The sequence below is a fragment of the Engraulis encrasicolus genome, chromosome 24 (assembly GCF_034702125.1).
Source record: "Engraulis encrasicolus isolate BLACKSEA-1 chromosome 24, IST_EnEncr_1.0, whole genome shotgun sequence".
NCBI lineage: Eukaryota > Metazoa > Chordata > Actinopteri > Clupeiformes > Engraulidae > Engraulis > Engraulis encrasicolus.
Window position 1 is genome coordinate 36,458,675 of NC_085880.1, and position 15,857 is coordinate 36,474,531.

General features: G+C 41.6%; 1 protein-coding gene across 1 annotated transcript; it reads left to right on the plus strand.

Moving 5' to 3' along the window:
• Nucleotides 1-444: 444 nt before the first annotated feature.
• Nucleotides 445-12,553, plus strand: phf10 (PHD finger protein 10). Its single transcript, XM_063191803.1, has 12 exons — nucleotides 445-540; nucleotides 1,861-1,976; nucleotides 2,244-2,374; nucleotides 2,691-2,774; nucleotides 2,961-3,103; nucleotides 3,683-3,829; nucleotides 4,696-4,805; nucleotides 5,220-5,373; nucleotides 6,046-6,177; nucleotides 10,191-10,299; nucleotides 10,672-10,860; nucleotides 12,257-12,553. Exons 1-12 carry the CDS (start codon nucleotides 472-474, stop codon nucleotides 12,349-12,351), a joined length of 1,479 nt encoding a protein of 492 aa, XP_063047873.1. The 5' UTR covers nucleotides 445-471; the 3' UTR covers nucleotides 12,352-12,553.
• The last annotated feature ends 3,304 nt before the right edge of the window (nucleotides 12,554-15,857 follow it).

Genomic DNA, 15,857 nt, shown 5'->3' on the forward strand with positions numbered 1-15,857 from the left:
GAAAAGACCAACTTATTATCCACTTTGACCCATTAGTGAGTGTGTTAGGCCTATACAATCAATATCTATCTTCTACATTAGGCCTACTAACCATTTTCCCTGGTGATGACAAACGTCAATTTAGACCGATGCATAGTGTATCATCTGGGTGGGGAAGTTCTGGTTCTAATTTTCCTATACATAAACATTCATATTTTATGTTTTGATATGACCTCTGAGATAACTTTTCAGTTTTTATCGCATTGGATACCCACACCCCATAAAGCAAACAGCATCTCAGACACCTGTGCGTATTTTGGTGAAGACACTTTGGTGTGGTGTTGAGCCGTATATTAATATATGGCTCGCGATCGCCCCCTAGCCGACACCTGGCTGCAGTACCAGAAGAGGGAATTGGGTGACAACTTTTATTTTGAAGATTCTGTAGTACGCACAAGCCCGCCATTGAAAAAAAAAATACACACGGGCAAAATGGCAACTGTACTACCTTCACGGCAGTGCGACAGTGGCCCTGCAACGCCAGGGACGCCGTCTGTAAAGGTATTACATCCTCACACAAACTTAATTAGTTGTTTTATCAGCGTGTGGTAAATTGTATAATAATACAGAAGATTGTGGGGTTTATCAGCCCTTGTGAACAGAGCACAGCGCCATTGTTTCATTCACCTCAGGCTAGCCATGATAACCGAGTTTACTCTTCGTTGCGTTTCATTGGCGGTGGTTTAGCTGATAATTTGCCTAACGTTTGGCTGTCTCTCAATTTTATTAGTTGAATTAAAGTGAACACAAGACAGCAGTGACCTTTTCGAATGATAAATATGTTGGCGACAGGGGACGTCGGTCGGCCAAATCACCCCCTGCATAGTGCTAAGCTCCCATCAGTCGCCGACCCACGAGATGCTGTTGTGTATGTTTGCACATTAGACCATATTGTTGGGAATGCCAAGAAGCTGGTTCAATTACACGTAATTAGTCAACCAGGAGGTACAGTAGTGGAAAGTCAGGGGTTTATTACATTTACTGAAAGCAGGATTGGGTACCACCGTATGGTGGTAACTCAGATAAGTGGTAACTTAACTGGCTTATTGTTTTGATTGAAGGATAAACCCCCACAACACATCCTACCCACTTGGGGTTAACTGTGATAGTAACGACTATGTAGTCCTACTTGGAATATGACCCAGCTAATAAACAAGCCTGCAGTCTTAAGTTCCTTTACGAAAATATTAAATCTCAGCAGGTTTATCAATAATCCCCCTGTAGTTTGATAGAAATCTGTAACATCTGCTGATATTGGCATGTGCCATGATAAACAACCTACCAGAAATACTTTCACACAACCCAGGTCCAGTTGGGACTGGTGGTCTTCCAAACAGAGAATAATGTAATGTAAAATTCTGACTTGAGTGTCAGTAGATTTTTTGATAAACTGGTACAGAAGTCACATTATGAACTCCACATTTTACTACTTGTGGCCATTCAACCTTTTGTATTTGTATTATTAATGAAACATCCATACCATTCCATGTATAGCTCGGCCATAATGCATTTCATTTCAGTGGATGAATGTGGGCATCATACACTTAGAAAAACTAATGAATCAGGGATATGAATTCTAGGCCTACACATCCTGTTAAAAGAAACAGAATGTTCATTGTCACTGGGTCATCTCTTAATACGACCAATTACAGCTATCCCTATCTGTAAAGGCAGGTATGACATTGTTGAAGCAAAGACTGCTGATTTCCCTTTGCTGCTAATCCTAAATGTGCTTTTAAGCGTCATAATCAGTCAGTGAATTCAAACAGATACTGTTGCTAAGGGATTCAAATCAGTTGGACCGCATTCTCTTTTTTTTAGGATGACCGTTTCATTGATGAGGCGTCCAACGATGGAAGCCAAGCCCCCAAGAGACGCCGGATGGGTTCTGGAGATAGCTCCAGAAGCTGTGACACGTCTAGTCAGGAAATTTCAGGGTATTTACGTATATGTTGGTTTTTACTGCAGTGTGTGTGTGTGTGTGATTATTGTCATTGTCTTATAAGTTTAACTGCACATTGGAGACTGGTCAAACACAATTTCAAACTTCTGTGCTAACCCTGTTACATAGATTTTTGACGATGAAGTTCACTTGACTTGTATACACACATTCTCTTGTATACAAGTCAAGTTGAAATGCAGTGCTCTCTCTACTTCTAACTTCTGTTGCATTACAATCACTCGTATTTCTTTCGTTCTTTCAGACTGGCTTATTTCCCTGCCGAGAACCTGACTGAATACAAATGGCCGCCAGACGACACAGGAGAGTATTACATGCTCCAAGAGCAAGTTAGCGAATATCTGGGAGTGACGTCATTTAAGCGGAAATATCCAGGTAGGTTGGAGTATGCCATTGACAATACAAACTGTAGTATTTTTGGAGCACTTCAAGATGAGTTTGAATGGGCCCAACCCTATAGGCTCTTTTCCACAGCCGGTTTTCTGTTAGGCCTACAGCTCGACACAGCGTGACCCGGCCATCACTTTTTGATTTACAATTGAGCTGTGTCGTGCCCAATCAAAAAGCAGAAAATGGTGGCCTAGTCGCAGATCCATGCTGTTCTGTTTTCTCGTTCTTTCTCCATGCGTGTGTCCATCTGTCATAGTTTTTGGCTCATATCAATAGACTGCTTTGTTGTGTTGTCCCTCAGATTTAGAAAGGAGAGACCTTTCCCACAAGGAGAAGTTGTATTTGAGAGAACAAAATGTCATTACAGAAACGCAGTGTACCTTGGGTGAGTTAATTTCTTTGACCAATTTACTACTTGTTCAAAATTGTTAATTTTCTGCACTTGTTGTTTGTTTACAATACTTTGTCCTTAGGTCATTCTCAAGATTAACACAACAAGCATGTATATGAGTGTTTGAATTCACATGTTCATCATGTCTTAACAAAAATACATGCTGTTATTCATTTGAAGGACTCACAGCTTTGCGAAGTGATGAAGTCATGGAGCTGATGATGAGGGAGTATCCAGCCAAGCATGCAGAGTATTCAGTCATCCTACAGGAGAAGGAGCGCCAGAGGATAGCCAAAGAATACTCAGTCAGCACCCAAAGTTCGGTAAGTGAAACTTCGGGTAAACATAGCCCCAGCACAACAGCACTATGACAGTGCATAGGGCTTTTAAAGGGGTATGCCACTATTTTGGGGCTTAATACAGTTAAAATCATTGGCCAGGGTTCATAAAGGTGGTAAAGTGTCTTATTTTCATGTTAAGCGTTGTCTTGCTTTAAGACAAGTTAAAAGAGGCAATATGTCGCTAAGCTAGTGAAAGTCAATGGATCCGTGTAGCATGCTACAATGACAACGGCTTACATGAAAAATAAGACACTTTACCACCTTTATAAACCCTGGCCAACGATTTTAACTGTATTAAGCCCCAAAATAGTGGCATACCCCTTTAATACTAGTTGGTCATTGCCATTCTGGTAACAGCCAAGTTATAACAGGGCTGTGTCTTAAGGGGTTAAATAAAACAAAGCCTTACTAGTATATTTTGCAGTGATTTTGGTGTGGGGAACCGTATTGGCAAACGCCCCTGACTAGATGTGTGTTTTAGGAACGATAGTCCCACTGCACCTATACATTTTCAAGGTCTCTCTACCCGTTGAATTCACAATGCTGCCTTTCTTTTTACAGCAGCAGCAGCAGACGCCGCAAAAGCTGGAGGCAAGCAAAGTGGCCGAGTCCATCAAGAAGGCCGCCAAGAAAGCTGCGGAGTTCAACAGTAACTTCAATCGAGAGCGGATGGAGGAGAGACGAGCATACTTTGACCTACAGACCCACGTAAGTTACTTAAGCTATGTATCAAATGACACACTTTTGTCAGTGCACTGACAGTCAGTGCACAGTGCACGCAGTGCACTGAGGTCTTTAGTGCATAGTGTCGTGGAAAAATGTGAGCACTATGCACTGTGCCCTCGCTGGAAGTGACGGCTGAGCATGGCATTAGCTCGCCAAAATATGAGTTGGCTACTGTTTACAATGTACAGCGTCTGGTGCTTATATTTCCATGCACTTCACCCCAAAGGACAACAATCACACATACAATACTGTGGTTGGCATGAAAAGGTTGGTGTCCCATCAACATTACTTACAGAATTAGGAGACTGTTGACCAAACTCTTCTACTGAACTGAATGCCACATTTCCTCCGTGTCATTGTCAACATGGCCGCCGTTTAGTGCATGCAGTGTCCATCATTCAAGCACTGCATTTTTCCGCCATTGTTAGGACATCATCCTGGCACTTTCAGTGCACTGGCTCAACTGAAATTTTCAGCGTGAGCGCCCTAGGCACTGAAAAACAGTGCCTGAAGTGCACAAGCGCGGCATTTGAGACACAGCCATAGACTCCCTCATTGTCTCCTGAGTTATTCATCATTTGATTAATTTCACTGATGAGTCATGCATTAATTATATATTTATGATTTACAAGTGATAAGTGATCATTTATGAATTAATGAATTTCTTTAATTTTACTGCATGTTATAGTTTTGACTATTTCTTTGCATGCGACAAAAAAATCCTCGTAAGCTTTAATTTTTAAATGGCTTTGCATTGGAATATGATTTGACACCCACATGATGATGCTTAGCCGCTCTCTCTGTGCCCTTCATAAACTAAATTTTCCTACAAATCCTTCTCCTGACAGATCATTCAAGTTCCCCAGGGCAAATATAAAGTGTTGCCACCGGAGCAGACTAAATCAGGACCCTATCCAGTGGCCCTCATCCCTGGACAGTTTCAGGATTACTTCAAAAGGTCAGACCCTCAAGCAATGCTCTTTCTTATACTATGTGTACTGTACACTCCTGTGGCTGGTCAATATATTTCATTGTCAAATGATCTTGGCCCTGTCCCAACTTTTTCAGACATGGTGAACTGTTCTTAAATATCTTCTAACAATCAAATTTTAGCACTTTAAATGAATTCAATAATTGAATGTTTTCAAAAGTGGTCGTTTAAAAAAAAAAAAAAAACATTTACAATTCACCAAGTGTCCCAACTTTTTCAAAATTGGGGTTCTAGGAAATAAATGTCTTCTGGTACCTCAACTGTGATGGCTTTCAGATCTTAACGTTCCGGTTCCGAATGTGCCTAAGTTCACCTGTGTGTGTGTGTGTGTGTGTGTGTGTGTGTGTGTGCGCGCGCGCGCGCCTATGTATGTGTGTGCAGGTACTCGCCCAACGAGCTGCGCTATCTCCCGTTGAACACCGCACTGTATGAGCCTCCTCTTGACCCAGACCTACCCGCGCTCGACAGCGATGGGGACTCTGATGACGCTGACGCAGAGAAGGGAGAAGAGGGCAAGAAAAACAAAGGCTCATCAGTAAGTCACCACAAACTGTTTGTGTGTCTGCGTGTCATTGTGTTAGGTCTTTCTAGACACACCGAGGTGCACGTTGGCACCACACACTGAAGAAGACGGAACGCTGAAACGCATCTGTGTAGCAAGAACCTGGCTCAGTAGTAAACCAGGCTAAGTTAACCTGGAGGTAGCTGTAAATCAGTGATTCTCAAACCTTTTCAGACCGGGGACCACGTTGTCCTCCTAAAAATGCTAATTCAACACTGTTCATTTTGATGCAAATCACTTGCAGGGCCCTTTTTATTCACATTTACAAGCCTCAAGTCACAAGTCTCATTGTGGTAAAAATATGACTTCAGACATGTTTGGCTTTGTAATAATGTTACAAATCCTTCTACTAGTTTGTCGTGGAAAAGTAGAAACTCCCCTGCGGACCACCTGTGCTCTGTCACGGACCACCAGTGGTCCCCGGGCCACACTTTGAGAATCACTGCTGTAAATCATGTAATAGAAAAGCCTAGAGTCTTCATTTTCATAAATAACTGGCACGCTTGGGCCATCTTTTAGCAGTTTTACCACTTACTGTAGGTCGACATAGCCAGATTTATCACTTACCGGTAACCATGTTCTTGGAATATCCCCCTGCACATAGTTCTACCCCTCACGAAAAACACTCAACCATGTGATTGACAGGACAGCTCATCTGGTAACACGTCTGACGGAGACAGCCAAGATGGCCGAGTGGCCACCAAAGGCAAAGCCAAGGAGAGGACAGCCACCAGTACCCCACGCTCACACCAACACAAATCTACCCCTGGTTACAAGGTAGAAGAAAAAAGCCCCTGATTTTCCTCTTTTTATTTTTATATACTTTTATTTTTCTCCCTCAACAGCACTTTTCTCCTCCAGCACACCCTGTTCATGCCCCCTCCCCCTCAAGACATACAGTACTTAAAAGGAGAACTTTAATATTTCGAAGCCCCAGTTACAGCTCATTATGTTGCCTCTCTCTCTCTCTCTCTCTCTCTCTTTCTCCCATGTTTCGTGTTAAAGGGGTATGCCACTATTTTGGGGCTTAATACAGTTGAAATCGTTGGCTGGGGTTTATAGAAGTGGTAAAGTGTCTTATTTTTCATGTTAAGCGTTGTCTTGCTTTAAGACAAGTTAAAAGAGGGAATATGTCGCTAAGCTAGTGGAAGTCAATGGATCCGTGTAGCATTGTAGCATGCTACACGGCTCCATTGACTTTCACTAGCTTAGCGACATGCTCCCTCTTTTAACGTGTCTTAAAGTAAGACAACGGCTTACATGAAAAATAAGACACTTTACCACCTTTATGAACCCTGGCCAACGATTTCAACTGTATGAAGCCCCAAAATAGTGGCATACCCCTTTAAGGGTCTTACTCCTTCAAAAGACACTAGCTGTCGCTGTGACTGCCTTTCTCTCCAAGTGGAATATCTACTCTAACTATTTGATTTTATTTCTTTACCGACGTGTAGAAGGTGTTTTAGTTTTACCTCGCATGTTTTGCGACCACATGACGTCCCTCTTCTTCAGAGGGTGAGTGACATGCTTTTAATCGGCTGGTGTTACAGCTGGATTTAAAAACCTGTCACACGGATGAGGCTGGGGATCCTCTGATGGAAAACTGACGTTTGTCATTTGAAACAGTAAAATTACGAGGTAAAAGTACCAAACTTTCTACATATCTGTGAGAAAGAGAACTCTGTTATTTATATCAGCAAAGACATGATGATCACTGTTACAAATAGGCTCTCTCTCTGTTCTCCAGTTCGATGGGGCCGATCTTAACGCCCCATATTAAGTTGTGGTGCAATATCCATTTTCTCCTTAACTCTTATGCCAACAGAGGCACTTTTTTATTTTTACAGTTACGCTCAACTGTAAATGTTCTAATTTCTTTACTTTGAGATTTACTTTGTGATGCCCTTAAAAACAGTCGTTCTCAAATTGGGGTCCAGTGACCCCTCGGGGGTCCATGGAACAGTTTGGCATGAACACAATTGACAGAAATGGTAAAGCAGAGTGATTTTACACAGACCTCTGCCCATTTCTCTGACATTTTTTGTGGTCCAATTGGGGCTCTAAATTAACAGCAGCCAACCAGCCAATTTTCAGTTTGAATTTTTTGTTTGGTTGGTAGGAAAGATCAATTTACTAACCACTACGACCCATTAGAGAGTGTGTGTTTGGTTTGTAAGATTAACATCTACAAGCTTTTTTGGCTGGTGAGGACACAAGTTAATTTAGAGTCCCGGGTGCGATTATGAGGGAGTCCCATAGAGGTCCCTGGCCCAGAAAAGACTTGAGAACTCCTGCCCTTAAATACATACCTCTATACTGCGTGAACTTGCCCCAGCGGCAGGAAAGCAGGTGTGTGCGGCTGCTAGAAAACCATTTGGTTTCTTTCTACCCTCTTTTCCCCTAAGAAATATTTATAAGCCCCTGAATTTTATAAAACTCGGTGGATTATGTTTTTTGAAAGTTTTGCTTTCAAGATCACTGCCATGTGTTTTCATATACAAAAATATATACAGTACATATATAGATTTGTTGTGTTTTTTCATTCAGTGTGAGTATATCATTTGACATTGTGTATTTTAATGTACAGATATTATTGAGTTGAACTTGAGTGTGAAGAAAGATTTAATATTATATAAACTTGTGTAGTATGCCTATGCTTGACATGGTTGTTTTTGTATTGTCTTAATTTTTTGCATCTTTATTGCTTTCGTCTTTTTTTTTTTTTAAATCAAAGGATCAACACTAGACATAAATAATAGCACTGTTGAAACCTGAAGGCATCTAAAAAATACAATATTAGGTGCAACATTTCGTAAGAAATGAGACTAGCAGCTCAGCATTAAAACACTCAGAAAATCATCTCATGATCCTCACACTGTTCACTAAGATTACTTAGTTTTACTACCTTTTTTGTTACATTTTATTATTTTAGTGGCATTGATGGCAAGTTTCTTGGGTAAACTGCTTCTTTGCACTTTTTGCACTTTTTTTCTGAAATGCCTGTCCTCAACCCCAACTGCCCACCCCACACCTGCTCATTTTTCGCTTTTGTTTTCAAAATGGCCCAATCTTGAAGGATAAGATATATTACATTACGGGAACATAACACCAGGAATGTGTGTTATAATTGTGCCTACCCTGTTTTTTTGTCCATTATCATCAACATTGACCATCTTGGCAATTTGAGTTTGATTTCAACAGTTTGATAACCTGGTTATCTTCTGGTTAGTTGTAATACTTTTCATGCCACTGCAATGGACTAACCATCATAATATCATAATGCTCACCAGACATTTGGTCAATGTTTCACTCCTTGCGTTTCACACATTTGGCCCTGAAAATTCGGAGAAGTAACTCACATAGTTGCAATTTTGTTAATGAAATGAATATTCTAGAACTGACTCCCTTTTTGGTACATCTGTTGATCCTTAGTTGTCCTAAATGGTGTCTGTACTTTCCCATGTCACTCCCCGGTATTAACCGTGTCAAACAACTTCTGTGAAGTATTTATTATTTTAAAAGATTTCTTTATTTGTATTCCCCCCCCGTCAGCAAAAAGGTGTAGATGCTTTTGATTCTTTGTCTCTCTGTCTCTCTGTCTCTCTCTCTCTCTCTCTCTCTCTCTCTCTCTCTCTCTCTCTCTCTATATCTCTCTCTCTCTCTCTCTCTCTCTCTCTCTCTCTCTCTCCACATTTTCACACTCTTTTTTTTCTGTTTCGATTTCTCTTTCTCCTCCATACCAGTGTTCTGACCCTAATGGTTGTTGTTTCTTGAGATTTGTTAAGAGTTGGTTAGAATGTTCATGTCCTTTTGGTTAGGTCATTACCATCCACCATTGAAATAAAATGGTTTGAAACCAACGTACTTGGCCATTGGATGGTTTCTTTCAAATTGTACATAATAATTCTGCATGCACATTTCATTGTGTGTATTATGAACATAGAAATTGACTAAATAAGGACATTGGTGATGCACTGACCTTAAAATGGTTAACATGCCACGCTAGACCCGCATCAGTACCAAACAAATTTCACTGTTGAATACTTTTAATTGGACTAAAGAGAATATTTGATTTTGAAGCCGTCTTCTCACAAGTTTTGGGTGCTGACCTCACTTTACGTTGCCTTTTGATGTTTCTACAGTTCATATCTTGTCAAGGCAATGACTGCAGTTTGTCTTGTCTGACTGAGTATTTGGTTTCTGCCAATCGTATTTAAAGCAATTCAATGTATTGTGGGTCATCAAAAGTTTCCTTTAGAGTGAAGTAGGGAAGTGCAGTTCAGAGCAGCCATTGAAAGCAGTTTTACCTCATCCTAAAATCTTAAAGCAACATTCCATCATTTTTGGAAATGTGCTAATTTTACTCCACCCCTTGATTTTAAATAAATGAGTTTAACCTTTCTCCTTTTCTTCCAGACGTTCGGTGTTTCTGGTGATTTACTTCTAAGCACGCATCATTGAAGCAGATGGTACAAAAAACATAATGGTACCAACTGGTCCCTCTATGTTCAGTGACGCATGCTAGTACCACCAGAATTGGCGAACGTCTGGAAGAATAGGAGAAAAAAACATGATTATTTAACTCGAGGGGAGGTGTAAAAGGAGGAGTATGTTTCCAAAAAATGGTGGACTGTTCGGTTAAACTGTACTCCTATGCTGAATAAAGTAGTTTTAACCGATACATATATATTTATATTTTAAAGGAACATGTTATTGAAGTGCTCTGGGCTTTGTTGCTGTCATGTCATGTGTCATGTCATGTGTTTTATAGCGTTGTTCTACCCTTGCAGCGTAAGGTCACTCCCAATGATTTTTGTGGCATATGCCAGAAGGGTAAGGAGGCCAACAAGAAAGGCAAGCCGGAGCCTCTCATTAACTGCTCCCAGTGCCAGAACAGCGGTAAGCCAAAGACAATTTTCTGTTTCATGTGTTACAGACAATAAAGTTTTATCTAATCTAATCTAATCTAATCTAATCTGAGCACTCAAGACATGTTTTTCTCACCACATGAATAATAATGAAGTTTACCACACACTTATTGGTCTTTTTGCTCTTTTATTCAGAGCAATATTTTTGAATATTTTGAACTGACTTTTTGGTGAAGAAACCAACATTTTGAACAGAATGTCTACCCATACAACTATTCCTTTGTTGTATGTATTCCTAGCAATAGCGCACACAGTGAATACCAGTTGGTTGTACATTAAATGTGTGTGAGTCTGTGTGTGTGTTTTTTATGTTGTTTTATGTTTGTGTGTGTGTACGCGTTAGGTCATCCGTCGTGTCTGGACATGAGCTCTGAGCTGGTGGCGATGATCAAGACGTACGAGTGGCAGTGCATGGAGTGCAAGACGTGCACCGTGTGCCAGCAGCCCCACCACGAGGAGGAGATGATGTTCTGTGACAAGTGCGACCGCGGGTTCCACACCTTCTGCGTGGGAATGGAGTCTATCCCTCAGGGTACGTTTTCTCCTTTTTTAAATCTTTCATCTGTAACTCACCTCTTCTTCTCGCGTTCATTTTTTCCCTTTCGTCATTTTGGACACAATGGCTACGTTTACGTGACGTTTTTGATTCAGAATGATTCATTCTGTATTTAGAGTTCCGTCGAGTTTGCTTTGATCTTTGATCATTCCGAATTGTGAAGTGTTTACATGACGTTTTCAAAGCGGAATTGAGCTTTATTGAGAATTAAAGTGAGTTAATTCTGAATTACCAAGGTCTCATGTAAAGGAGGCCATTATCATGGAGTTTTCTGTGACTTTGGTGTTGGAGGGCATAATTGTTGCTGCTGCTGTGCACCGATGCACCACTCTGAAGTTGGAGGATGGAGGGTGAGGGGGCTACCAGATTAACTGAACAGTCTCTTGTTGGCAGCATGTGTTCCAGTTTCATCCGTAAACCATGGGCGTAATTTTAGGGGGGGATGGTGGGGACATGTCCATACCACTTTTCAGATAAACCCGGCTTGTTCCCACCACTGTTTCACAAATATAATGCAAAAACAGCATAACCGGACAATTTGCCATTAAAATGTCCCCACCACTTTTCGAGCCAAACCTACACCTTTGCCGTAAACATTGTATTTTGGTGACAAGCAATCTGATAACAGGGCTTTAAATGTACCGGTATATTGCAAAAAAATCCCTGAAAGTCTTTTACACATCACGTCTCAAGCCAATTCAGATCGCAGCCATGTTTAGCTGGTATACTGTACTGCTGTCATTGTCCAGTGACAAGTCGATACGCACATTAATCCTGTAGGGGGCAGTAAAACCACATCTATGAAAAATGAAACGGCCCTACTGTACCATGGCACTAGGTTACTACGCCGGCGACTCTGGCTCGATTGATTCTGGCCTCGATTCCAGTCCCTCCCCGTCTCTCTCTCCCCACTTGCTTCCTGTCCCTCTGTCACTGTCCTATCATAAATAAAAAGCACAAACGCAAAAAAAGAAAAAAGAAATGTTTAAAGAAAAACAAAACAAAATGGAAAAGTGTAGGATACCAGCCCAAGACGGCAGCACCCAGAGATGGGCCACACCAAAAGGCTGATGAACGCGGCGTCTACAGTAGTCTTCATATCTACGCATGTCAATGGAGGACAGGGGGCACGGGTTCGAGTTCGACCCTGAGTCATTTCCCAACCCTTACCTCTCTCTCTCTCTCTCTCTCTCTCTCTCTCTCTCTCTCTCTCTCTCTCTCTCCCTCTCCCCCCCCCTTCTCTCCCAGTCTCTTCTGCCCAATATATACTCTATTAACCTGTGTGTGTGGGAGGGGGTCAGTTTTGTGTGTTGTGGGAGCTCCTATGCTGGTGTGGCGTACTGCCACTCACTACAACTTCTGTGTTTTACAGGTTGCTGGGTCTGTGACATCTGCAATAAGGAATTCTCCACTCCAAAGAAAAAAGGGGCCAAAACGCCAAAAAAGGGGAAATCAACTCCCAAATGAGCTTAATTTTGTTAGCTGAATTTTGAATAAGCTTTTTTAAATGTTTCAGGTAATGTTTTGATGAAATGAATTTCTTAGCAAAGGTGCATCAATTGTAAATACTGACTTGAATTGTTATACATTTACAATGTTCCCCAATCTAAAAAAAATAGAATGTTTGGTGAGCAGCAATTTTCATACAATAAAGATTTTGATAAGAAAACGATGTCTGTTGGTTTTCAATATGAGCGCAGTGTTCTTCCGACAGTGATGTTAGTCTCTTGTGATTGACATTAGGGGGCATGAACAGTGCAAGTTATTCACTTTGTAGAGAGCAGTTATGATTATGCTCATAAAGTAAAAAAGGAAACATAAAAGATGATTTACTGATGTATACAGAAAATGATAAAACTATGAAATTGTTTTTGTATATGATGAACATAAGAAGCCTGAAGATTTTGGAGTGAGGAGACCACACGCTTAAAATCCTTTTTTTCGTTGATTTAAAAAAAAAAAAAATCCATGGCAGCATTACGTTTCGACCGTTGTCCAGAATCTCTTCAGAGTCGTCTTCAGAGTCTACTCCAACCCTTCAGTCAGCCTTTCTCCTGCACCTTTTCCTGGGATGTGCACAATCTCACCCTCAACTGAACATTACTGGCCCATCATCACCTACCACCACCTTAACCTTAACAGTGGTTGTCGACCTCTCTTGAATAAATTCATCGCCCACGTACCTCATTATAAGCCTCCCAACACACTCTGTACCTCATCATAAGCCTGCAAATGCCTCCCTCAGATTATAAATATGAAGCGGACTAATGTTGCCCCAATGTTAACTAGGCACCGCTCCCTCTCAGCAGTATCCTTAAAGCCCTCCTAGGGCTTCGTTAAGTCCCCTGGCTTGAGAAAGAGTAAGGTAACGGGCATTAAATGAATCTCTAGCCCCCCATTACACTAAAAGGGTGACCTACACACTAGAATTTATTTATAGACGTATTAGACGCTCAACAGTGCTGGGTCCATCTGCCCCCCCAAAATCATGGATGCGGGCCATGGCTGCCCAGACTGCTCCTGCTACACTGTTTATAAGTGCAGTAACAAGTTTCATCACCAGGTGGAGACCAAGTATCACTGCTCCATAAAGTTGTCCTACAGGCATGCAGTGAACAGGAAAAGGGATGTGTGGTGTTTTTTCTTTCTCTCTCCAAACAAATGTTGATTTTGGCATTATGAAATGTGGTATGACATGCATTGCATTTGGTAGATGCTTTATAACCAAAGCGACTTACAAACGATGATATAATCTTAGCCAACATCACTATACAAGTGCACAGGAAAAATACAGAGAAATGTTCAGTGGTTAATAAATGCAGAAGTGATGGCCAATTTTCTGCTGAGCAAAGACTAACTTCTTAGTTTATTTCCAGAATTCATGTGGCCCATTCACAAATGTTACCTTTATCAGGAATACTTACCACCAACATCATTAATGACTTGGAAAATTGTACTTTTCATACATCATTCTTGGGGATCTTCTTCATTGTCCACCATTTTGAATGTTTTTAGCTGCAAAACTCACTGTACTTTGGTCATACTAGTAAATATTAGTTAATTATTTAGTTAATAATAAAATAAAATAAAAAGAATCAAATTTTGCTGTAGACAGCACAGTTTCAATGAGCAGCATAGTTGCAATACCCATGCTGGCCACCATCCTACGCTGTGCACCTTTAACCTAGCCCTCCTATAAACAATACCCATGATAAAAGATAGGGGGAGTCATGCTTCAGTTGGTAGTACTGTGGCTATAAGGCAAGTGTTTGGAGTGAAGAGATGCAACAAAAAAATGTTTGCTTTATACCTATTGATTCAAATTAAGCATTTATTGAAGCGTGATGATCTAAACAAATTTTAGTGTGGAATTTTGCCTTTTCTATGAATATGTGTGTGTGAGTGTGTATTTGTAAGAGTAATCATGATTTTTCATTTATATTGTTCAGTTGCATGGTCACCTATTTTTGGCCTTTTTTTGTGCTGGAAACACTCCTCAGCTTGTGTTTACTGTATATGTGGGCCATCAAAGGTCACGTAATGCACGTATAAAGATAGTGTTTTAAACTAATGTTTTTTTAAAAGTTTGAAGAAAATTGTATTGAAATAGATTTTATCGTGTTTTTTTGGGGGCGAAAATTCGCACACAACCACACACACAGCATACACACACACACACACACACACACACACACACACACACACACACACGCAAATGTATCACTGCCATGTTTGTGGCAATTGACTCTGAAGACACTCGTCTGTCCACCTCCCCTGAGAGCAGGCACAAGCTCTCAGGCACAAGCTCTCAGGCAGGCACAACACCTCGCCACGTTCTCAGGCAGGCAGCAAAGAGGAGGAGGAGGAGGAGGAGGAGGAGGCCGAAAGCAAAAGAACAAAAACACAGAGAGAGAGAGAGAAAAAAAAGCTGCCACTTCTCTGGCCCTACCCAAAAAAAAAGAGTCTCCCGGAGAGGGGGTCGGGGAGGGGTGGGGGGGTGATGCCCCTAACACTGCCTGAAAAATGGGGGTCCCTGCTGTGACGGACATCTCGAAAGGACCCTGACCAGATGGAGAGGTGTGAGAACCAGTTTTGGAGCAATAGAGGTCTGCCAAGGGGTATCTGGCTAGAGAATGGGGCGGGGGGGTGTAGTAGGGGTGTGTGTGTGTGTGTGTGTGTGTGTGATGTCTTCTGCTGCTGCTGAGTCATATGAAGGTCCTTTTGTGTGTGTAGAGCAGCAGCTGATGTGGATAAACACGCCTTGCCTTGCCGTGCGTGTCCACACCACACCACACTACTACTACTACTACTACTAATACTATGCAGCCCCTTTTCCTTTTGCGTGGGATCGGCGTGCCGTGGCACTTTCGCGGCTGAGTAATCATCAAAGGCAGCAGGCAGCAGGCAACACAAGCTGCACTCTCGCCTCTGCAGGACTTAAGGCCAGGCAGGCAGGCAGCCTCCTCACCCACCCGTCAATCCCTCATGCAGCGGCATGGAAACCACACACACACACACACACAATCAAAACAACAACAACAACCGTCATAAAGCATCATGAAAACCACACACACACACACACTAACAACAACAGTCATGGAGCACCATCAAAACTATACACAAACAAAAATGTCTGTCAAAGCAACATGAAAACTATTACACATACACACACACACACAGTGCAACAATAACAACATCAGTCATGGGGCACCATGAAAACTACACGCACACACTTCAACATCCGTGAGTGGAGCAGTGACCCTTGTTGATGTGCTGCATGGGCCTCAGCGTCCATTACAGATGACTAAGTATTTTTTACACTTACTCTGACTACTACACAACACCATCCCCCTCTGTCTCGCCCACAGTGTTTATGCCCATAACAGAGAAAGTGAAGTAATACTATTCTCTTCCTGTATACTCTCTACCCACAACAACCCAGTTGGGTTATAATACTTCAGGAGAACCATTTA